Source organism: Corapipo altera, unplaced genomic scaffold (genome assembly GCF_003945725.1).
Source record: "Corapipo altera isolate COAL_440 unplaced genomic scaffold, ASM394572v1 181, whole genome shotgun sequence".
NCBI classification, from domain to species: domain Eukaryota; kingdom Metazoa; phylum Chordata; class Aves; order Passeriformes; family Pipridae; genus Corapipo; species Corapipo altera.
Window position 1 is genome coordinate 248,615 of NW_020884999.1, and position 24,691 is coordinate 273,305.

At 41.2% G+C, this 24,691-nt stretch overlaps 1 protein-coding gene across 1 annotated transcript; it reads right to left on the reverse strand.

Annotated features, from left to right (window-relative positions):
* Window positions 1–1,935: 1,935 nt before the first annotated feature.
* RPA1 (replication protein A1) lies at window positions 1,936–24,620 on the reverse strand. Its single transcript, XM_027666896.1, has 17 exons — window positions 24,503–24,620; window positions 24,101–24,148; window positions 23,741–23,819; window positions 23,093–23,201; window positions 22,405–22,493; window positions 17,734–17,820; window positions 16,382–16,514; window positions 15,342–15,444; window positions 14,159–14,227; window positions 13,827–14,019; window positions 12,595–12,734; window positions 10,840–10,988; window positions 9,430–9,562; window positions 8,055–8,231; window positions 6,667–6,774; window positions 3,331–3,417; window positions 1,936–2,959 (listed from the first exon to the last, which is right to left on the reverse strand). Exons 1-17 carry the CDS (start codon window positions 24,533–24,535, stop codon window positions 2,852–2,854), a joined length of 1,845 nt encoding a protein of 614 aa, XP_027522697.1. The 5' UTR covers window positions 24,536–24,620; the 3' UTR covers window positions 1,936–2,851.
* Between the last annotated feature and the right edge of the window lie 71 nt (window positions 24,621–24,691).

Consider the following 24,691-nt stretch of genomic DNA (forward strand, 5'->3'; position numbering starts at 1 on the left):
AGGAAGACACAAGCTAGTTTGCCAATAATCCCAATTAGCACTGTGAGTCCACTTAATTAGCACAGTCAAAAGAGCCCAGAGCCTTCTTAAGAGTCCTGTTTTCCATGGCCTGTGCCAGTGGCTGCAGGGATCTACCAGGGTTTGGATGGCATGGCCACTTGGCAACAAGGTGGGAGGAGAATGGAGACACCTCCACAGCTCCCCTGCCCTCACTCCTCAGCTAAACTCCTTCAGAACCTCACCTTCCCTTGACTGACAAACTGTTTATTAACCAATTATCTCCAGCAGTTCTAGCCTATGATCAGGGGAAGGAAGCAAGATAGATAGATATATGCATATATCTTTTATATAAGTGGGAAATCATATGCCCCTCTCAGGATTCATTTTGCTATCTTAGCTCTTCTAGGCCCCTCCTAAAAAAGATCCTCGTTCTCCTACTCAGCAGTGTAGTCCTCCTCTGTACTCGCCCCAGCTGAGTTTCTTTTTTGCCTCTCTACGTAGCAGGCCAGAGCTGTACATAGCATTCAAGATGAGATCTCACAGCAGAGGCTTATATAATGCTATGGCACTTGTATAGCTACACTAGAAATACCTTGCCTCACATAGCTTGATGTTTTTATCTTATACTAGCTGATTAAAGCATGATTAAAACCCTCCAACTCTTCAGTCACTAATGAGCATCCACTTTACAGCAGAGGGTTGTTTTCTATTAGTCCTCAAATAAATGGCTTTTCACACAAACTGTTTTAAGTTCATTTTCTGTTCCAGTTTTCAAGGTCATTCAGCTGATCCTGTAAGATACCTTAATGCTCTTGAGTATTGATACCTTCCATCTCTAGTGCTCTGGCTGATGGCATAGTAAACCCAGCAATATGGATGTAGAGCAATTCCCTCTGGGAGAAGGAGCTGCCCCAGCAGAGGCAGCTGTGCAACACTCAAAGCTGCAAAGCCAGCAAACACCTGCCAACACAAACACTTCCTAGAGTCTACGGGCCCAGGAACTGGAAATAGCCTCAAGGAACATTGTGCACTGCCACTTCTTCCCAGTTCCCTAGAACTGGGAAGGAGGGATAGGAAAGGAGGAGCAGAAATAAAAGACTGGTTACCAGAGTGGAAAGATGGATTATCACCACTAACCTACCATTTGTCAATCCGGAACTGTGCTGAAGACTGTAATTTTCTACTCAATGCTTTATAAGCAAGGTCAGAGGGAACAAATACTTCAATAAAAAAATGCAAGACATCAGCAGAAGAACCCAGTCATGATCCTCAGAATCCAAAAGAGAAGGGGTTGTGTTTGCAATTAATGGGCCCAGAATAATGTGCTTCATGTCCATCAATGGAAATGGCATTTGCAGTACTTAAATATCAAGACTTTAGATGACAAACAAGAAATCACGGGGAATAAAGGGCACCAACTGAATACATGAAGAAACAATGCTCTATGAAGCAAAATAAATAAATAAATTTCAGTTTTGCTACCAGAGACCCACTGCAGCATTGCCTGGATGCTTGGAGCTGTGCAGCAAATGCCAAGCTGTGAGCTGCAGCCAGGGAACACATAATTAATGTGATTAGGAGCACACAGAGCTAGCATGCTCTGCTGACTGAAAAGCCCAGTAGCATAATTACTGTTTTCTGTACTAGCTCTATGTCTGAACAAATCTCAAAGCCTGGTTAGTTTTAGACTGCTGTGTAAACGTCAATAAAAATCCCAGAAGTGCCAGCTCATCAGCATTCTCAGGCACAGAAATGGTGGAAATATCACTGCATTTCCATGCTGTTAACATCAGGCAAAGAAGTCTTCATTCTTCTGTCTAACCTTAGAGTTTGTAATAAGGTAACATCTCCCCCAAGTGAATGCTTATTATGAAAGCTAATTAATTGCTTTCCAGTAATGAGAAGTCTTTGGTGTTCAAAGAAAGCAAAATTCACTACACAGGAATTAAACAGTGTTTATTGAAACAAAGCTCCCCCCATTTAAAGACCTGTTTCTGATTAACATCATTACAAATAAAACCAAAGAAACTGAACATACAAATACACAAAATATGTATAGGCAGGAAATGTGAGCTAAAAAATCAGTCAAAAATCCATAGTATTAATTGAAGAGAAAACTAAAGCAATGCTTTGTAGTTGCCTGGATTTCCCTGGGGGATGGAGAGTCAATGCTTATCTGCCTTCCTCAGAAGAGACAATTTTGATTAATATCAGACCCATCTGACTCAGTCTATTAAACCCTGAAGGAAGGATATTCTTCAGATATAAGAGATATGTCTTTGATTAATAATTCTACCATATTGCCATTCCAAGCATTAACAACTGCATGGCACCTGTGGAAAGTGAAAGCCTTTGAATTCTATGGAAAGGAACTAACTTGTACTAATAGACCTGTTCTCCTTTGTCCATATCTGAAAGCTGGATGACACTCTTCCTCCTACCCTCTGCTGAACAAGTCAAAGTGTCAAGGTTGTCACTACTCCCTTGCAAAGAAGACAAAATGGTTATATAATTCAACTTTACATACACTAAGAAAGCAAAGTTACTTCAGACATTCTGAATGGTTTGTCTCAAGACCCTGGCAACTGTCTAGAGATTCCCCTTTAGTGCTGTCAGGAGTTTAACAGACCACAACAGTCTACAAAACAGTGGCCATCAGAGTGCACTCATACCTACCAGGGGCGTATCTCCAGAGAAATGCATCAAATCACTTAGCCCACTAAACTGGACTACCTTGGACCAGGTAACTATTGCAAAATTGTCACACACAGGGCGGGGAAAAAGTCGACGAAACGTTATCTATTGTGTTTTCCCTGGAAGTTTTAGGTTCAATCAGCCAGCACTGGCCTCCTCACCCCAGCTGAGCATTTCTCCTGATGTTGGCAATCAACCTCTTGCTGTACTCTCTGTAGTTCACGGGTTTGACATCCATTGCTGTGGCCTTAATACGAGATTCATCCTGAGAAAAGAAATTTAGCATGTAAAAGAAGAACACTAAGCACTCCAGGCATTTGGTTCTAAACTCCTTCTGCCCCAGTAACTTACTGCTCTTGGTATCTGGGTTAGCTGGGAGTGCCAACACAACTCCCAGAGCTGGTTATGTTGTTTTCATTTGAAACCAGCCACTCTTGATAAACCTGAGGGAGCAGCGTGGATCCCTCCTTCACTGCTCAACACTGACAGTATTTGTGTGATCCTTGGAAACTTCTATCACTGTGAGCAAGGGAAACCTCTCCCCACAAACATAAGAGGAGGAAGTCACCTCCTATGGAGACAAGTCGAACTACAAAAGCCACATGCTACACTATTTGCCTTTTGGGCAATACTTACATTGTAAGTCTCCAGTTTCACTCGGATCCTGAACTCATACGTGTTGAAGTTTGCATTTTGGAACACTTCTTCAAACGCCTGCTCGTTCTGTGGGAAGGACAAAGACAGGTATCAGCTGCAGGCACTCCAGGCTCCTGTGAGTACCGTGAACTTTGAGAGCAGCTCAGCTTTTGTGGGGGTTGGCAAAACAGTGGAACTGCCTGGACCACACAGGCAGAGCTGAGTCTTCCATCACATTTTAGATGCCGCAACCATAACTTAAACCTTTTTAAGAAAAACAATGAAAGCTTTCTAGCTGCCTAAACAAAATAACACACAATTGCACCCAATCTGCAACCGGGTGTACAGGAACAAAAATATTATAAATCTACACAAGATTCTCTTGTGGTGCCAAACTGGCTAATTCTGATTTTCTGCTGTGATCACAAACATGGACAGAGTTAACTATTCCCCCATTAATTGCCTTATTAGGCATTCTGGTTTTCTGCTTTTCCATCAAGGCTGTGTGTATCCTTCACACCCTGACACAGACCTGCTTAAGAGGACGCTCTATAAAAACGTGGATGCATGTTTTGAACATGCTTTTATAACCATTAGAAGACTCTGTCATATTTATAACATAAGCTGCTTCTAATTACCATATGAACACTAAACATCATCATCATCATCATTTATAACAGACACTTTGTCAAAACAGTAGAAAAGGAGCAGGCAAGTTGTGGAGACTGTGAAAAAAAAAAGTTTATTTTTGTAAAAATGAGTTGTAAAAACCTTTGCTGACATTCCAAAAAAAACCCCTGCAGCCCCACGATGATGCCGACAAGTAATTATTAATGCATTTATCTACCAGATGCACTTGACTTGATCAGTCACTCCAGCAGCAGACAGAGCATCTGATCTGGAACTGAACCCACCCCAGTTCCACTCACATTCCAAGTGTTACATCTGCTGTTTTTCACTGCGTGCAGCACTATTTTACACTACACAGTAAGTCTCCTAAGGTTTAGAAAAGCACAACAAATGAAGGTGAACAGGAGTAGCTGTAGATTGCAGAATTCAGGCATATCCTTCCTGAATATTAAAAACCCTTTTTCTGACCATCCTACGGATTAGAAGATAAGAGAACTCACTTAATAGAGCATTTGGCTTCACTTTCCAGCTCAGTCACAAACTATGTGAACCATTAGTGAGCTGAAAATGCCCTCAGCAAAGCAGTCACTGCTACCCCACATTACCTCCTTTGGTAACTAACAAGCACAGTGGAGAAGCAGATGAAAAACCTTGCACATATATCTGTGCTTAGCGTGGTCACTGGCTGTACATGAACTCAAACCATACTGTGAGCAGTGAAAAGACTCCCACCAATTTCACAAGACACTGCATCAGCTCTATCAGAGAAAAACCACTAAGAAAAGCTTACTGCAAATGCATTGAGTACCATTTTTAAAGGCTCATAAAAGTGTCAAATCAAAACCAATTTCTCCTGGAACACAAAGCATTCCCGCTCAAGGGCTCACTCCATATTATGTTCCATTTTCTATCCTCAGCCATTTCCATTAGGCAGCTCTTCAAAAGACATTACATGTTTGTACTGGTACATAGGATCTGCTGTCTCTCCTTCCCCACCCAGTTCTCTTCAGCACGAAAAGTGACTAAGAAATTTTGTTTAAACTCTAGCAGAGATTAAGCATGGCTGAAGAAAGAAAATATTGACAAGTTAAGAATGTCTGAAAATGGAAACACAAAAGTGCAAGCACATCTAATTAGAATTCCCCAGGAAGATATCTTCCTACAGAACAGAGGTCTCTAGCCTTCCTAATAGCACAGAAACTCAGCATTCCAGAACCATAAGCTTTGTACCCCTCACCTTTGATAGCCAGAGTGCAGGAAATTTCCAAAAACCATTCCTGCATGTAAATTACAGGAAAACTAGCACCACTTTGCAGAGGCAGAGGAGGTCTACAACAGTGTCTCAGGCTAACATCCTCAACAATCCCTCCTGATTCATTCCCCTCCCACAGCCAAGCAATGGGTTAACCAACAACTGGGATATCTGTGGAGTCGTGGAATCAACCAGCCTTAGCCTGGGAGCACAGCAATGCTCATATGCAATTCAAGAACTTATCATGCATTCCACATCGTCATTTAAAAACACAACAAAGCCATGCACTTTTTATACAGCAGACAAGAAAAAAAAAATCAGAAAAAGATTATTTTGGTTGGAAGAAAGAAAAATGCAACAGAGAAGCACAGAGTCACAAAGGGAAGATAATACTGCCTGTTATTGTTTAATGACTTACAACCTTAAAAAACTGCTCTCATCTGTCACAGAAAGATCAGCATCTCTGCCAACCACCCGTTTTACAAGTCATGGTTTTCGTATGACCCACAAAGTTTCAGATGATGTTTGGTGGGGAAAGAAGAGCCTTAGCAGAAGTGGGCTCACACACATTAGTTCAAAAAGCTTCCTGCCTACTTACAAAGATACATACAAAGTGTTCTGGAACTTTTTGGTTTTGTAAACAAATTTTTGGAACACATTAGGGACAATGTTGTCAGCATTCATTGCTAAACCAAGGTTTTTTTGCAGATTCTTCCAATCCAGGTACAGTGATAAAACAGCCTGTCTTTTCTGCTGGAGTCAACACGTGTTAAAGCTGCCAGTCCTCTAAAGGCTGTGGCACTATCAGCTGCCTCTCAAGGTCCAGGTGATGAGGACAGGCTGAGCTCCAGCTTTCAGCAGCCAAAAGAGCTCAGAGGTAGACAGACTGACTGTGGGAGCAAGCTATGGGGGAAACCAGGCAAATCTCTGTTCTCCAGGCAGATGGCCCGTGGAAAATAATCCTGAGGAGAGTAAACAAGTCCCTGCCAAGAACTTCAGACACAGAAGCAATGATTTGTGAACTTGTAAAAGATACTGAAGTGCAACATCTGGAGAACAACCTCAGGCTGAGCTGGTCTGTCACTCGGAGAATAGGCAAATCAAATTCTTGAAAAATGAAACAGAATACCCCTTTCTTTCATAAGGCACTTTTTGTTTTAATTAATGCTCTTAATTTCCACAGCAACTGCATGAACATAACCCACTGCCTTTGCCATGTTTGCTATTTATGCACACACAGGTATCAGACCACACTCTGATGGATCAGCACTGGTGTTCCACACAAACCTTACATCTTTCTCAGGGTTGCCTTCTAAGTCAACTTTACAAGAATATTTCCTTACCAGAAGGATGACAAAAAAGCAACAAATTTGAGGGCAGCCCAACACAAGATATGTGAAACATAGTTCAACATCTACACGTACAGGAAAAATGTAATAAGATAATTGACTGACCTTTTCCTTCAGTTCTCCCAGGAAAGCTGCACTTTGCCCAAGAATGAATTCTGCCGACTCTTGGAAACAAGTCACCCACTGATACTCGAGACAGTCTGCAATGGTCACCTAAAATACAACAAAAACCAAAAGGTTATTTTGTCCAGTTGCCTATTTCTCAAGGAAGACAGAAGACAGCACCAAAAAAAAAAATTATTTCACAGCTATAGAGTGTTTTAAATTTCCAGTAACTACCAGAACCCTACCTGTTTGTACTTTCAGTCACTGAGGGTTGAAAGGCAGTGACTTACTACTTTTTTTTAAGCTCCATAGAATGTCACATAACCTAACACAAGTTAATATTGACAGTAGATTGTGTCACAGGAAAAGGTCAATAAGATCACAGTGGTGCACATCAATGGATATTTAGCTGTGTCCTGCTGTCATTGATGAGCTGTGAGCAAGAACAGGTTGCCCAAAACAACAACTACCAAGAGGGACAACAGTAAGTCTGCAAACTGCATTTACTTTGTGCATACCTGAGTACTTGAGCATAAACTCATGTCATACTATGTTATGAGGAAACCAGCAAAACATTCAAGGACAAGACAGAGCACTAAAGATCAAGTGCCAGTCTCACACACATGTCCTGGCTGCTTTGACAATTAGGAATGGGGAAATAGGAGACACACTGTTCTGAAGGCCTTGAGTGCACCCTCAGTATCCCCTTTATATTCTTTGACAATGGCTCGGCTATGTAAAGTAGTTCCTAGAAGTTATCTAATAGAAATTATTCAGAAGCAGTTTGTGTTTAGTGAGACTGCAGGGATAGTTCCCTTTTCTCTGCATGCCCACCTGGCACAGCATTTCTAAGAAGCAGATACAACTCTAATTTATAATATGAAGCAGAAAAGGGTTCAATGCTTATGGTGTAAGTGGGCATCACAATAACAATCCTCAAACAACTTTCTGAAGTAGACTCCATTAAAGCATGAGACAGAACAATACCTACCAAAAAAACTGTACTAAATATAGGTAGCAGCTGTAAAAGTGCAATTACTGCTCTCCAGAAATGCCATTTTACTTCAGTTTATCTTCACTACTGAAGAGGCGGAGGCCATCTGTACTCTGCACTGCATAGTACACTTGGAAACCAGAATCAACTGAGCTAGCATCAACTTTTTGGCAAGGAGAAGAGCTTTTAATTGGAGCACCAGGAAAACAAACTGCTAATCAGCTCAATGAAACATCCCCTCACTCAGGTACAGCTTACAAACCACCTAAATACCCTCTAACCCACGGGGCACCCCAGCAGACAGCACCAACACCCCGTTGCCAAAAAGATTTCCGCTTGGGTTGCTCGGGGAACACGGCAAGACACTCCCTCTGCTCCCATCCACGTTACTCACCAGGAGCATCATGCGGTACTTGAAGTTGGGGAATTCGCGGTCACACTTCTCGCAACGGTAGAGTCCATTTTGCTGGTCTATCACTTTCTTGTTGCAATCCTGCGAGGGACATGCCTGGTACATGCAGTTCTCCTTGCGCAGATGTACGATTGTGCCCACACAGCTAAAATAATCTGCCTAGGAGGGGTGAGCGTGCAACATTAGCCTCAAAATACTCAATGTTTTCCAATTCTGAATTAACTACAAAAGCAAGGCGCCCATACTTGGATATTTAGGATTAAAAAGCTTAACAGCTATGGATTACTGGGAAACTGTAAATCAACCCCTCTGTTGCAATAATTTTCAGGCTTCCATTATGTTAATAAAGCCCCTACAGCAAGATTATTTTGTGTTTCCATTGCAGGAAACTCCAATTGCTAGGTTTTTCTTTAGATAAAGCATATTTGATTCTCCATTGTGTCTGTTCAAATCTCCACTTTTTCTCAGGATTAAGATTCTGCACTTTCCTACGCTTCTTTTGGGAACCAATACAAAAAACAGAAAGCCCATTGTGTAGTGTTACAGATAAGCATTTGATTAAACTATAGCCTACAGAACAAAATACCCACTCACCACACTAAAATAATCATCATAATGGTTTAAGACCACGGTCAAGTCTTTCAGCAGAAAAACAGAGGTTGCTCAAGAAGCACGTGCAAAAATTTTTCACAGAAAATAGCTGAATGACAAGTAAAGTGGAAGTGTTCAAGGCCAGGTTAGATGGGACCCTCAGCAATCTAATCTAGAGGATGGCATTCCTGCCCATGGTGGGGGAAGTTGGAACTAGATGATATTTAAAGTCCCTTCCGACGCAAACCACTCTATCATTTCCAAAATTTTTTTCCATGGATAGAAGCTCTTGTGTATCCCAAATGAATTAGCACTTAAGTTTGAAAAAACAAACAAACAAACAAAAAAAAAATAAGTCAAGAAGCAGTATAAGCCTGGAGAGGCTTCTGGACTGGAAAGCCTGAGACCTGGGGTTTATTACCAGCTTTTCTATTGACCAAGTGTGCACCCTTGAAAACCACTTCCTCCTAATGCACCTGTTTCTCCTAGAACACTCTGTTTATATGAACATCTTTGGGGTGAAAACACTCCCCCTCCATTTATACAAGGTTTAGAATTCTCTTGCCAACACAGTATCACGTTGCATCAGCAACAAGCTTGAATTTATTTGAAAAACAGTAAAATTATTTAATAGCATAAATTCCAAGAGAGTAAGCACATATTGCTCAACACCTGGATCACTTCAATAAGCAGAATACCTGCATCAAGTCTAGCTTTTTATTTTATTCCCAGTACACAAGGCTTGTACTAAGTGGCCATGCTTTACCTTATCTCCTTGTCCCAAGTTCTCAGATTTGGCTTCGAACAAAGTTTTCCAGTTGGTATTTGCTCCAGCTGCTGGCCCACCCCTCACATCAGAGATCGAGGCACATTCCAGAAGCTGCCCCTCAGAGTCAAACCTGGAACCACAGAGATGAACTTCTATTTTTGGACCATACAGACTTACCAAAAGCCTACGTTTATTTTCATGTACTCGATACATGAGGGATTTTTTATCAATGATTGCAAAGGAAACAATTACAGTAATATGTGTATATTGCAAACAAAAATAGCATTTCAGAATAAGTTAATAGTCTGACTTAATTAGCACTGTATTTTATAAACCCACAAAAGGAGGACAGCTTTGTTCTATATAACTGCAATTTGTTTGCCAGCTAGTGGTCAAACCACGCACTGCACACTTCTTAGAGGCAGGCAGATAACAAGATTTAAGGGCATCAAGATATTTCCATAATTAAAATTAAATTACATGGTACCATTATCTTCGCAGCAGCCTCGAAAGAAAAAGCAAATAGCATTGAAAAGATTATGCTTCCTCTGTTAAAATAAGAAAGCACAGCTCTTCACCGAAAGGTTGTACTGCCATCCCATTGTGATGGGCTTTGTGATTTCAGAAACACACCAACAAGGCTCAAAAATGGAACTTAATTAAAGTGTGACAGTAATAGCAAAGACCCACAATCAATTTTATCTTCAACAAGCCTCTGAAGCATAGGAGAACCACAGCTCAATGACAAATGGAGGATGCCATTTATTTTATCCATGTTTGGGTGATGTAACCAGAACCTAAAAAACCCAGGATTCACGAATCTGATGCTGTTGGCACTTAATCTTATTCAGACACACCACATATCACCATATTTGTAGTTACAGCAGACAATTAAACAACTACCTACAGGAGATGCAACAAACCAAGAAATCACTCTGTTTTCCTGACAATAAAACGTTATTTTGCTATCTGAAAAATATCTGGTAAGGACTAGACACTGGAAGACGTCAAATAGTCCCTCCACACTAACAGAGTGTGTATCAGATTCCACACAATGGAAAAGCCTGTTGAAAAAAAATATTTTTCTCTCAGATCATGCCTCAGAAAGTGGAGCTGGTCAGGCCTGATTTCATGCTGCCTTCCAAGGCTTTGGGTCAGCATGCACTACTCCAAGTTCGATTTTTCAAGGTCTGACATGGAATTAAAAGTTTTTTGAATTGAACAACTTAAGAAGGACAGCCTTCCAGGCTCTAAAGGCTTCCAAGCAAGAGAAGTTTCTATAGCTTTGGAAGCCACATCCTCTGCCACCTTTCCTCAGTGCAATACAGACTGCTCAAGTCCAGAGAAAGAGAATAAAACAAATGCTCTCCAGTAGGTTGAAATAAATCAACATAAACACACTCCTACCATCCTCGGAGTTTAAAAGCCTCTGGGCTATCGGGGTTGATGACAACTGTACTCGAGGACAGGACAGACAGGCTTCTACCACCAAAATCAGAGACTCTGGCTCCTTTGATGGCAATCACAGGTTGTCTGGAGCCATCAAACTGTTCAGCCTGCATGTGTGAAAAAACAGAGAGCATTAGCAGCACGTTACAGTAAAGGTACTGAACTTGTGGTCGTAATTCACAGATCAAAACTATCTCACGGTATCTAAAAGGTAAGATTTTGAATGATGTCATTAGGAGTTTAAGCAAAGGCAGCTAACAATTAAAGGTGCAATCCTAACACCCTGTTTCCTGGCGAAGCAGAGAATCCTTAAGTCACACCATTGGTTTGTTTAAAAGGATTGGCCCCTCCATCAGCAGTTTTACACCAGAATTTCAGAAGGGGAAGAAAGATTATGGGAATGGAAACAAGAGAAATTATTTGGTCATATTAGACTCCTCAGGAGACCAAACAACTTGCTCAGCTTGACTGAGCCAATCATGTCCATTCTACTACCACTTAAAGAGAAGAGCAGCTATGCTGACCAAACATTTTTTTTCCATTTTCCGTTTTCTGTTTTTTTCTCATAAAGCTGCTTTAATGCTGTTCAGCTGCCATCAGGTTGTTATCTGAGTAGCCTGACACTACCAAAGAACCTCATGGCATGAGTGAGGTTTTGAAAGGTACAGGTTTTCTGGACCCTCACACCATTCAGCAAGCAAAGGGAAGATCATGTGCTTAAAGATTACAAACAAGCTGGAGTTGCAGTAGCATTCACTGTATCCAGGAGATGCAAAAAGAACAGAAAACATATCCCAGCAGTCATGGCAATGACTGTTATAAAGGACATAGTGATTCTAACCCTAACTGTGCCAGCTGCAAGCCACACATCACTCCCCCTCAATGCTCGTTGAGATCTCTATTCTACAAGCAAGCAAACAGATCTAATTTTGTAAAATGCAGACCATGATCTCTGTAGGAAGTTATGCCAGGAACTGAATACCAGTAGTCTCTCCTATAACAACCTGGTTCAACCTCAAGACTTTGTGATACTGAACTTCAAGTTTACTTCATTTATATCAGCAGATGGTTAATGGTGTTTAGGTACCTACAATATCAGTGCACTTGATCATTTAGCCATAAAGCATCACTGTCAAGCTGGCAGGATCACTCCCATTTTATAGACTGGAACATAAATCCCTAAGTACCTATAACAGCGGAGGAAAACAAACTAGCCTGTTAAAAAGATAAGGAAGCAGTTTACTGCAACTATTCAAACTTTTTCTTCCAAGGCTCTGATGCTTTAAACTCCTAGTCTGAGACACAGCCTCTCAACCCCCTTGTTAGGCAGCAATTTATGCAGGGTAGCATGTATCCCACCCTACAAATAAAATTCATCTCAAATGAGACAACCATAGCCACTGGGCTTTTCCATAATCAAACTGCAACTCATACCTCTCCTAAACCAGGAGCCCGTTACCTTCAGTAGTTTGGCTTGAGACATAATGTCTGCAGTTGTTCAGAACACATTAGTCAGATCATGTCAGCAGTTTGTCAGAGTAAGGTTAAGAACATCACACCTGAATGCAACCAGACAGTCTTTCACCTTCTCTTGGCCCCTGATCCTTAAAAACCCAGGACTGTGTGAGTGCTGTGCCCATCTCAGATGACAACAGCACTTCCTCACCCTACACAAAGGAACCTTTGCTTAAGAACAGGTAAGAGAGCACATACCTCATTTCCCCACAGCGTAGCTGTCACCAGTTTCCCTGATGTATCCATCAGATGCACGTTCCTCTTTGAAACCTCCCTATTGTTAGCTTTCACTGTAATTTTAGTGACATCTTCATAGCTCTTACAAATTCCAATTACATCTGAAAAAACAGTTACAATTTACTTAGAGTTACTCAAGGGTCACAATTGGGGAATACAAGATCACAAGAGAAGAATTCAAACCTACTGTCAGATTTTTACCTTGTATCCTAGCTCCTTATTCAAATGAAATCTGATATGGAAATTAAGTATTATGGTAGGAATGCTCCACTACAGAACTCTTCAGTGCTTTAATTTTGTTGACGCATTCATTAAGATATTCATGAATGCAAAGCCTCACCACATTAGAGAGATCAAGGCATTGTACTATCTTTTCCCATCACATTCTGTCAAAGGACTTCAGTCCTGATCATGTTACACACACTTGCTGTTAAATCACAAGCAAGGGCTTTCAAAGTGACTGTAACACAATGAAGCAACTGGCTCATGCCTTCACGTAGCCCCACAGCCTTAAGCAGCGTAAACAAGTCTGCATGTTTGGGTAGTAAGAGCTAATACAAACCCCTCTGCACTCCCTAAAAACACACCATTTTTAGTATTACAAATCTACCTTTAAAATTCCCAGCTGAATGTCTCTGAATCACAGGCATCTTGTGCCTCTGAAACCTGAGAACCCTCACCCCCACCCAAGCCTCTGATTTTTCCGGAGTACTCTGCCCAACAAATTACAGAAAAACAAGCCTCCAATACTTCACAAAGCAAGCCAAAACAGTCATGCAACTTGGACTTGGATGCAATGAATTATGCCAAAATCACTACAGAGATAATTAGATAGTGAAAGAAAGCAAGACCACAGAAGGTATGAAATGCACACGTGCTGAGCAAGGACATTTTTCTTTCAGCCCTTTTCTGTGGAAAACAATGATCATAGTACAATAAACAAGTATCATTTGCTGTCTTTAGTTTGAAGCAGAAGTTTGAAGAAAAATCATTACATATTGTTAGAGAACAGGGAAAAGACATCTAAAGAGGAAAACTGTCTGAGACATTTTTAATGGCAACCATCACTGAACAACTTCAACTAGGAGATGACAACACTCAAAGCACCATGTGCTCACTACCTGCCCAGTATTCAGGACACAAATATAAAACTTCAAAGCTTTAGAGTTTGCCATTTTGCTACTTAGACTGACCAACAATCGAGTCTTTGGGCGTGTTCTCCAAGTCAGAGATGGATACAAAATCAAACTGAACAGATGGAAGATGCTGGGCATCATCACAGGGCACAACTGAAGTCTCATTAGTGAATGTAATCTCATAGTCATTCTTAACAGCTGTATATTGCTTGTTAGCAGTCTTCAAATTGCCTTTGGTAAAATAATATACCTACAGGAGAAAGCAATGAAACAGAGGATATTATCAGTAGTCAGAGAAATAGACTGTGTTCACCTTTAAAAATCCTTGCTATGCTGAAGTTCCTCTTTTCTAGCTCCTGTCAGTCTAAGAAAGCACAAAGATACCATACCTTATTCAATTCAATGAGTGGAAAGAACTTGTCTGCTTGATCGTTGAATGCAGTAGCTCTAATCTCACCCTGCAGGAAAACAGGAGAGCTGGTCAGGACTGAAATTTGGCATGAAAAAAGATAAAAAAAAAAAAAAAATCTTTGCAATGTTAAGTGGCATCAGCTCTGCAAGACACAGTGGGGTCTGCCAGGCTTGCTCCAGGCATGTGAGAAACAAACAACATTCTCTTCACATTTGTAGTTATAGCTAAAATGACATATTCTACACCTGACAATCAAATCTCATATTCAAGTCTCATTAGTATATCTACTGCTTCAGAATAAAAGGCGTAAGAACTACATCTATCATATATACACCTCTGAAAATGCCAGTAAAGCTGGCATTGATAAAATAAATTCAAATAGACCCTGCTGCTCCACAAGTTAGCAGGCAGTGTATTGTGATGGCTCCCACTCAGACATACTGTCTTTACGTAAGAATTAATAACAATTATACACTCAGTGGATATAAATACGGGGTTTTTTTAAAAAAATTTAATACAGACAGTATGCAGAGAAAACAAATGCCTGGTGACAACACGTTACTTTATTAACCTCACATTTTATACTCAATATAATCTAGCAGAATCTTGTTTGTTTTCACAACAGAAGGTTGTAATTTGATAAGAGGTTTGACAAACTGCAAGTTTAGTTAGATTAACCAGATACCATTCCCCAAACAAACCACAGAGGAAATTTCTTAGTGTTGCAATAATTTGTACTCTTGATTTCCTCATGAAAATTGAAAGCTTGTAACTTGGAGGCAATGCCCCTCTCATTCCCTGTTTTGTAAGGTGTAGCTCAGCAAGGATGAAACGTCACTCCCAATCTACAGGAAACTACCATGGCACTCAGTATTAGATTGTCAGTTTGCATAAACAACTATATTTTGAAGCTGCAAAAATCCAGTCACAAGCTATAGACTTTGATGAAAAATAATCAGTAATGCTGCACATTTAAGACTCCATTCTGGATAAAAACTGGCACGTTGATGCGCAGCTTAATGAATGCAGGGATACAAGTTTCAGTCGTAATAAAAAAAAAATCATTTCCTATAATACACTTTATTTCCCCTATTCTGTCTTTATGAAGGGTTCATCAGCATCTGGCATACATTATCTTTGTCTTAACATATGACACTTACGCTTTCATCAACCAGCTCTATGGAAAAGAGCTTTCCTTCACCACGGGAGTTGCTCCACGTGCGGATCTGGCCTTTCTGGGTAACACGAGCACAAATGGTCCACCTGAAATCATGCAAGAAATCACTATTCTGTGTCCTTTTTTCTTTTTTTTTTTTTAGGGATTGAATTGACAAACCCTTGGAACCAGAATGTCACCATCTAAAAGTCAGAATCTTCCCACTGCACCTCAGCAACTCTACCTGCTTTTCCACTGCTTTCTATTTTAATGGCCTAGACCATTAAAAGCAGAATGTTGTAGAGAAGGCAACAAAGCAGCCATAAAGTATGATAATAATAGTGAACAATCCTTCTGCATAGAAGCAGGCCTCAAATCTTTTACTCTTCTAGGGTACATTTCTCACACAGCAGTTTGCCTGTTCTGAAAAGCCACACTAGAACTCAAGAGCTCAATTATAGGATTCGCATTTAACTTGGGTAATCAAATCAGTTTGCATAACTTAAAAATGTCATTCACTAAATAATTACATCCTCATGCTTTTCAACAGCACAGTAGCCAAAGTGAATAGCTTACTGAGCTGTTTTGTCATTAATTTACCCAAAAGAAGGCTGCTTTAGGGAAAAAAACAGGGAAGTCAATCGATTTTCAACTAAAATATTAAAAACCTATCAAGCTCAGCAGGGCTGCTGCACCAAGACAATGCCAAGGCAAATCTCAGATTGTTGGGAGTGCTGATGCAATTTAAAAAGATAAAAAAACCATCAAAAAAACCACCCTCCCCCCCCCAACAAAACAAAAGCCCAAACGAGAAACAAAAAACCAGCCTAAAACAAAACCCATCAGCTGTTTCTATGAAGGGGTTTTTTTAATTTCTCTGGGTGGTTTTGTGGCTATTGTTGGGTTTGTTTGAACTTCAACCAATAAAGTCAGAAGAACTCAATGAATAATTTGACAGAGATTCACACACAGAAAAGCAAAAAGAAGCCATTGTTCCCTCATGCCTGTGACATGAGTAATGCCTGGCAGACCAGGAGAACTCACTTGGATTGGTATGGATTCAAGCTGGCAATCGGCACCACTTTGGCCTGGGACCCTCCTGGTGTCTTCAGTACACTGGGAGCACTGGCTTTTCCAAACTGGTTGGAGGGAGCGTGGTACTTGGGAGCAGCAGGACCTTCCAAAAAACCACAAAAAAGCCAAAGGAATTTCAGTCTTGCACACAAAAGCTGGGCTAAAACCAACTCACGGTGCAAGGCCAGGCAGAACTTCTCCCGCCGTGCCATGGGGAGCCACACAGATGGTGAAGTTCCACTGAACACTCTGCTCCTGGTCACAAGTATTTTCTAGGCTGCAAAATGCTGCAGAGGAGACACTCTCAGGCCTTTAGAGCACTTGCACTGGAAGTGGAGATGTGTCCAGAGTCAACCACTTAAACACAGTTTAAGTGGGAAGCAACTATTGAGCAATAAATTCTCAAGTATTTAGCAATAAACAGAATCACAGAATGGTTTGGTTTGGAAGGGACCTTAAAAATCATCTCGTTCCAACCCCCTGCCATGGGCAGGGACACCTTCCCATTTTCAACCTGGCTTTGAAAACTTCCAGGGATGGGGATGGCACACTGAATTTTAGACCTACACCACTTGGAGGAATAACTAAGCAATGGTACCCCATAATCACAGAGTTTTCTGACATAAAGTGATACTGCTAGTTCCAAACTCAATCTTGTCAATGTATAAGCACAAAACTCTTATAATCAGCTTTAACTGAGGAAGGGGAAGCTTGTTTTCTGCTGCAAGTTTCTAAGCAAATGTCAAAATTTTACTATTTAAAAATACTTCTTAAACAGAGGGGTAAAGAGTACCGACAAGTTAAAGCAGCACCAAGAGTTAGGATTGACAACTTTTTAGCTCAAAAAAAAAGAAAACTGTCTACAGACTGACATTTAAATTGACTGCCTCTTTCAGCATCTCACTGAAATCTTGATCAAAAAAAGCCACACTTCTAGATGTACTGTCAAGTAATTTCAGTCCTGCACCACCTAAACTGTTTGGCCTCAATATCTCAGCATCAATAACACATTTGTTGGCCAGCTACAAACTGCAGCCCAATTTAGGTGACCACAGGATGAAGCAGTGTAAACTGAATAAAGCTGTTTCCTTTTTTTCTTTTCCTTTAGGGATGAAGAGGGAAGGGAGACAGATTTTTTTTTTTCCCTTTTAAATCCAGGTGTACAGTAACCCCTTGAGATAATTCAGCTTGTCAAGCACGGGTTACTCTTAATGGAGCGTTTCTTGTGCAACACCATTATTGGAAGGATTCTATTTAAATTCAAGTTGTAGTTTCTCACTGCACAAATGGAAACCAGAATTCCTGCCCAGGATTACTCTTACCTGCTACTGACAAATTGCCATTTTGTTGCTGGGGTTTGCTGGGTGCTGGGTTTGCTGCTGGAGCTGCAGGACGTTGCTGTCCTTGCCCTGGTAATCAAATGAAAAAAGACCATAGAGTAGGGAGCACAGTAATTAAAAATACCCTTCAGACTTTTAGGAAATAAGACTTGCATGAAAAAAAAAATTTGAAACACAGAGAATATGCTAAAATTCAGGTGTTATAAGACACAGCAGTAGCAAGCTATCTGTTGAACATTACCATGGAGGAATTTCAGTCAGATCTTTTTCCTCAAGCAACTGCTTCCTACTTGGAAGGAATTCAGGGCTGATGGTGATTTAAAAGGACATCCCTGAAGTAATCTTGACAACTTTGCAGTGTTTATCGGCTGCTATTGCTCTGACAGGTAGTTTCTGCTACTACCTAGCAGCTAAGATAAAAACTGTAGAGAATTCTGCCTTGAAACTCAGGAAAGGCCAAAAATCCACGGGGTAAAGCCAAGCCTGAAGTTAACACAAGACAAAGAAAACACCTGTTCTATTTTATTTCCGAAATATGAAGATATTTAACGTGGGGGTAATGGAGTTATCACTTCAGCATTCACCAGGGCCCCTCTTGGTACACAGCAGTACATTGCTTAGGGATCAAAGTGATGCCATAGTAAGTCTGCACCATCCACTTTTTTTTTAGATTCCAGGGCTTTTACTTGCCTTAAATTGATGATAAATTACAAGAGAAAGAGCAGACGGCCATATCTAGAGAAAATTACATTAAAAAACTAATGTACCATTCAAAAAATTGAATTCCTTTACAGAAAATTTTGCTTCTAGATGAGAAAATATCCAACATTTTTGTCCCTTTGGACACAACTAATTCTTAAGCCATTGGTTTGCAAGAAGATTTAGGTCTGAGCAGGCAAAGCTTCCCTGATTTGGGATGTGAGGAGGAAGATGGTCAGGCAAAATGGAAAAGAAGGTCAGACCAAGCCTATAAACATGACGAGGAACAAAAGTGGAGAATCCCACGACAGAAGGATGGTACAAAACTACAGCAAAGGAGCAGAAGCAACACAAGGAGACCCTGGTGTGGCGTTGCCTGATGTGGCACAGCCTACAGAGGTAACCCTCTGGTTATTTTTAACCCAAAACAAGGTCCTTGCACAAAAACCAATCTGCTCCTCTAACTTGCCGCAGTAGAGTCACATCGGTGAACTGGTGACAGAAGTCTCCCTGGCAACAGCATGACGTCAAACAGCAAAATGTGTATTTACTGCAGGTTCCACTAGATGGAGGAGCCAGGTCTCACCCTCACTCAGTGGCCTCAGGTGCTCAGGGGGTCAGCACTCAACAGCCAAATTCGTTTTGTGCAAGAGAAGGCAGAAAAAAACCCCCCAACAAAACGCATTAAGAGAAAATTATGTTTGGTCAGGGAAAGAATATTCAGGAAGAACAGGAATGTGCATATGAAACAGCGAGAGGCTTCCTTGCTACTTTTGTTCCAAAACATGTTTTTTTTCTGTAGGAATTTGTAATTTAAAAAAAAAAACAACACCAGAAACCAAACCAAAGGCCACCACATACATTAGAACACTTGCGTGTTATGAAACACAAATTCGCATTTTAATGGCTGCCTACCCACAGCAGAGTGTTTCTCAACAGAGTAAGAATAAATTCACACATCTGTGCATGTGTTCAAATACAGAAGTAGCAGAAATATCTCTCCAATTTTCTCGCTTGTAGAGCCTAGGGACTCCTAAACTGTGATTTTTGGTGGCTGGTGGCCTACAGATCACTTAAAGTGCTCACAAAACCGACGAGACTGCCTGGTTTTCACTGTTAGTTTTTATTAGCAGGAGGTGAAAAAACCACTTGAAATAGCTGATCACATTTCTGCTGTATACAGTGGGTTAGGCAAACCCAAGACCTTTTTAGCTGAAGCTGCCCCACAGCCCAATCAAACGTAATAACCATGTAACAGGAGTCCTCTGCTTCCAATAATTTGTTACCAGGAGGTTCTGCCACCGTGCCATGACCTGCCCCAGCACTGAGCAGCAGCACAGCAGGGAGGGGAGAGAAGGGATGAAAATGGACTTTGAAAGAACTCATACCTAATCACAATGGTGGGTAGGACAAGAATAAAAGAGTTTAAGTGAATGTAGAAGTATATAAACATTTCAACACTGAAAGATTAATGACAGAAGTTAAACATAAGTAGCAAGTAATTGTCATAGGGAAAAGAAAGTCCAGCATTGGAGTAACTCGAATGAGATTAATGACAGTAATAACACAACCATCTAGTTTTCAACAAGAACTAAACTGCTCAGTCTTAATTTTCAATACTATTATGAAATGCTGCCTGAAAAGTTTTTATGATTTGTAATAAGAAGATTGTGTCTCCAGCTTCCTTGTTAGGCAGATTAACCACCTACTGCTCCTGCGTAAAGTGGCCAAAAGCCAGCTTCTCACCCCCCCTGGGTCCCAGTGTGCTATTACAGTCTGGGAAAGAATATTCCTTAATCCTAGGTCTGGCAATTTGAGATCTGTATTTCAAGCAAAACCAAAAGAAGGACTAAAGATCCATTTTTTAAATACCTGAACGTTTTTTTTAATAGAAACCACAAAGTACATTTAAGATGCTCGTTCTGAGTTAGCTGAGTGTTCCTCAGAAACACAATTTCTTAATATATACAGGAACTTAAAGGATCTCCAACTTGAAATGCACCTCTGCCATTGTATCAAGGCCTTCATGACAAATCTGGCAGCCTGTAGAGCAGCAAGGCTGGGTGAAGTAGACTTTATATATAAACTATCACCATCTTCTGTAATAGAATCCTTATTTAGTACCAAATAAAAGGTTATGACGTCTGCAGAATAACATCAGTACTAAAATGAAATACGCATCAAATCAATTTTGGCATCTCTCAACTATCTAGTGCAAACCCACACTTACTATGACCACAGACCTGTGTCATCTCCAAAAGCTTTTAGATTTGAAATCTTCACTGCCGAGTACTTTCGTAAGCCCAAATGAAGAACACAACTTTGATCAGAGTAATGGTAATTTTACCAGAATTTATAGTCTTAAAGGTATATTTTCAGCTCAGATACCACGTTCTCAGTCGTTTCTAAGCAACAATATAACGGAAAAACACTATAGTTCACAAGCTCTTGTATCACACAGGCAGGGAAACGGGAGAAAGGCACAAAACAGTCTGCTCAGTAGCTATTCTGAAAATCTTGGTCTCTACAGCAACTGTGGGATTAAACCATAAAATCTGAGATGTCAACACATTTTTTAAACAGCAATTAGCTAAGTAACTATCAAAGGAACAAAGGATTCTTTAGGCTCATTTAACAAACGCCCCTCTAATTCCCTTGGAAAAAGAAAAGTTAATGAAGAAAGATGTCTTTGCCTTTGCAACAATGCCTAATTCCTACTTCGATTAGTAAAGTAGATTTTTAACCAGATCAGCAGTGTACCTACCACCACTGTTTGACCAAAATATCCTACAGAAAATTCTTGCCACCAATATGTGGTACCTTAGTAATAAAAACATATTAATTCATTTCTACTAGGAAAAAAAAAAATTCTTCAAGAGCTATTTGTGATTAAATTTCAGCCACTATCTGTATATACATCACTGACAGAGCTGTTCAAATATTTTCTTTATGTGCTTATTATTGTCCCTCTTTTTTAAAGTTCAAAACTGGAAGAACAGAACAGACCTTTGAACTCCTATCTCAGGAGGAAAAAGAGTGTTTTAATTTGAAAAACGTTTGCATGAGAAGCGTAAGCTCAGCACGTGAAAAATGAAGAACACAGTTGCTTATGCAAAATAACAAAACTAAATAGATTATTGGCAGGTCAGGTTAAGGTCCACCCAGTGCATCATCCTTTCTGGGATGGCAGGCCAGGAATGGGTGCTTAGGGAAGTCCGTGCTGGTCGTGTTTTCATACCAGTCTCTCCTCTATGTACTTGGAGCAATTTAAGCTTTAGTGCTTCCTGTACCTAACATGCATGCAGAGGATGTATTGTTATGTTTAACAGCCTTTAATGGATTTCTCTCTCAAGTCTAATTGCTTTTTGAACCTGTGCCAATTTCTGGCACCCACCTCAACGAGTTCCATGATTTAACTGTGCAGTTCGGGGGTGCGGTGCAGCCTTTGTTTTAAAACCACTGCCTGACAATATGAGAACTAAAGAGCATCAAATGAATGTAGAAAAGAGAGAGAGAGATTCATCACTCTTTATTCATCCCCTCCACGCCATCTTATACTTTTATAGATCATTATTCCATCTTCCTCCTGCTGCTTTCTTTCCAGACAGAAGAAATTATCATCTATTTGATCACTCATTATGAGGAGACATAAAATAGCTTCTGCTTACTTACTGGAACTCGAGGTAGAGACCACTAACATATAATAAAAGCTTGTCAATGCTGTAAGGTATAGATACTCCCAACACCATGGGGAGACTGAAGCTTCAGCCACAGTGTAGAGTTTATTAAAATAGGAGCAAACCTTTCTATTTGTTATACAAATAGAAAGGATTTTCAAGGTCTGGACATCACTGTTCCAGGCATAAGAAAACTGACCAACTGTCAACTTAAAACTGCTTTTTTAAAGTGAAAGAAACAAGACAGCTAAGAAGGTATTTGCTTACTGACACTCACCTTCGTTGTACGGCTGTGGATTCCCAATATGCCCACCAACCTCATCAGCAGTATGCAGAACATTTAAATCCATCAGTATAACCACTCTCCTACAAGACAGAGCAGACAGCAATTAAGGCTTTCACCCCCTCTGCAAGTCCGTCAGACTCCTTTGCAGCAGGTAAGAGAACCAAACATTAGAGGCTGATTCCTTGCATGAAGGATCTGGAAGAGAAAAAGCTCTCCACTGTCAACTTAGCCCTCTCTCTCTCAAGGGACAAGTAGGCTTGAAGCAGTATCACAATGCATCAAGGACAGATGATGACAGGCATAAAAATAGCTTGAAACAACATTGTGTTTTGAAAAGCATCAAAACCATAGCAGGTTTTACAAGAGAAAATACATTCCCTGCCTCAATAGTTGTTGTGTTCTTCCCACAAAAAACGCTGAATAAAAAGAATTACAAACCTTGGTTCATATCCTGCTAGACACATACATAGTTTTTCTGTAACAACTTCATCTGGATCCCTTCTCATTTTGCAGTATCCTATCCCCTCAAAAAATTTGAGGAAATAGGAGAGGAGAAAAATTAATAAAAGATTAGATTCCACAACACCTAAGTAACAAGATACCTTCACTGTTTCTTTTCCACAGCAGATAATTTTAAGTGAATATTAATGAACTCTACTTAAAGATTTAACACAGATACCTTCCATCTTTCAGGCTGTTGACAATGAATCTGTTAACCTGGCAAACACACCGGGCTGACAAGCGCTCCTCTTCCACCAGGGGGTTCAGCTGTGTTGCCAACATGAAGGCTGCAGGAACAGAGGGAAAACATTCAAACAACTTCCACATGCCAGCCCTAAAAGAGGCTGCTGTGGCTGGATACAACTTTTCCAGCCAGTCAAGTATTCCCCTACAACGTGCTCAGTTTGTTAAGACACAGAAAACAGTGCAACTGCTAACAAGTCACCAAAACTGAGCATAAATTACACTGTATTTATTCCCCACACTTCACAGTGCAGTGGTAGCTGGAATGATTATACATCAAGGAAGAGAGAAAAAGATTAAGCTAAATTACTTTAAAACTACTGTTACATGTATAGGTTTCTATATTTTCATTATACCCTCTGGCAAGTTAATTGCTTAAAGCTCACAAAGAAAGTTCCAGAAAACAAAGATTTCACCTAAATGATAACATGCAGTTGCACACCTAAAAATCTGTGACTCAGTATAAGCCACATTCTCCTTCAATATTCATTCCATCACTTTGCACCCAATCACTAGACTGGAAACTTCATCACCATCAGCACCTCCACACTTAAAAAACTTCACTGCAGCTTGTCATACTCACAGGACAGTGTGTTAACTCCATCACTCATCAGCACCCTGTAACGTGGGGGCCCAGTTCCTGTAGCAATAGCCCGTGTATTCTGGGGGGGGAAAAAAAACCAAATTACTTTTTGTCATTTTCTCAGAAACTTTTCAAAACCAGAAAGTGACACAGTCAGCAAATGCACTTATCTATTCAGCTCCTTTTTCTGAGCACTAATATCAACATAGCCCAAGTAATATAAAACAAAATTAGAAGAATTGAAAGGACGACAGCCTGGCTCGGCTCCTCTGCAGAGGGAGTTTGGCCGCACTCAGGAGCCCGCGGGAAGCAAATGCAGACACGGAGGGACTGGCACAGAAGGGGAGGGACAGCACTCACGATTACTTGCAGCACGGGCTTGGAGACGTTCTCCCCCTGCATTATGGCCTGCAGAATGAAAGGAAACGAAATGTAAGAGACCCTCAGAGAGGTGCCACCACCTCCCTCGGGAACGCCCCGAGACCCGCAGCTACAGAACTGCAGGATCCATGCGGCTGGAAAAGACCTCAGACCAACGACGGGTTGTACCCACGGAGTTGAGCGGGAGCTGCGGTGGAAGGGCCTGAGGGATGCGGGCATGGCTGTCACCGCTGGATTCGACCGGCCCCCCCGCCACCCACCTCCCGGGACCGGGCCTGGCTCTCCCCGCAGGACCGGGCCGGACACGGTGCTCAGGCCCAGCATCACCTCCCACCCCCTGCCAGGACCAAGCCCACCGCAGCACAGCCCGAGCCCCCTCACCGCGATGGCCCCCTCGCTCAGCCGCACGCTCATGGTGCCGCGTCCACCGCCAGAGCCCAATCCTCCCGCCGCTGCCGCCAAATCCTCCCGCCGCCGCGCCCCCTTCTTCCGGCGCGTCCTTGCGTCAGCGCGGCGCGTCACCAGCAGCTCAGAGCTTCTATTGGCTGTCGGGCCTGTACGGCGGAAGTA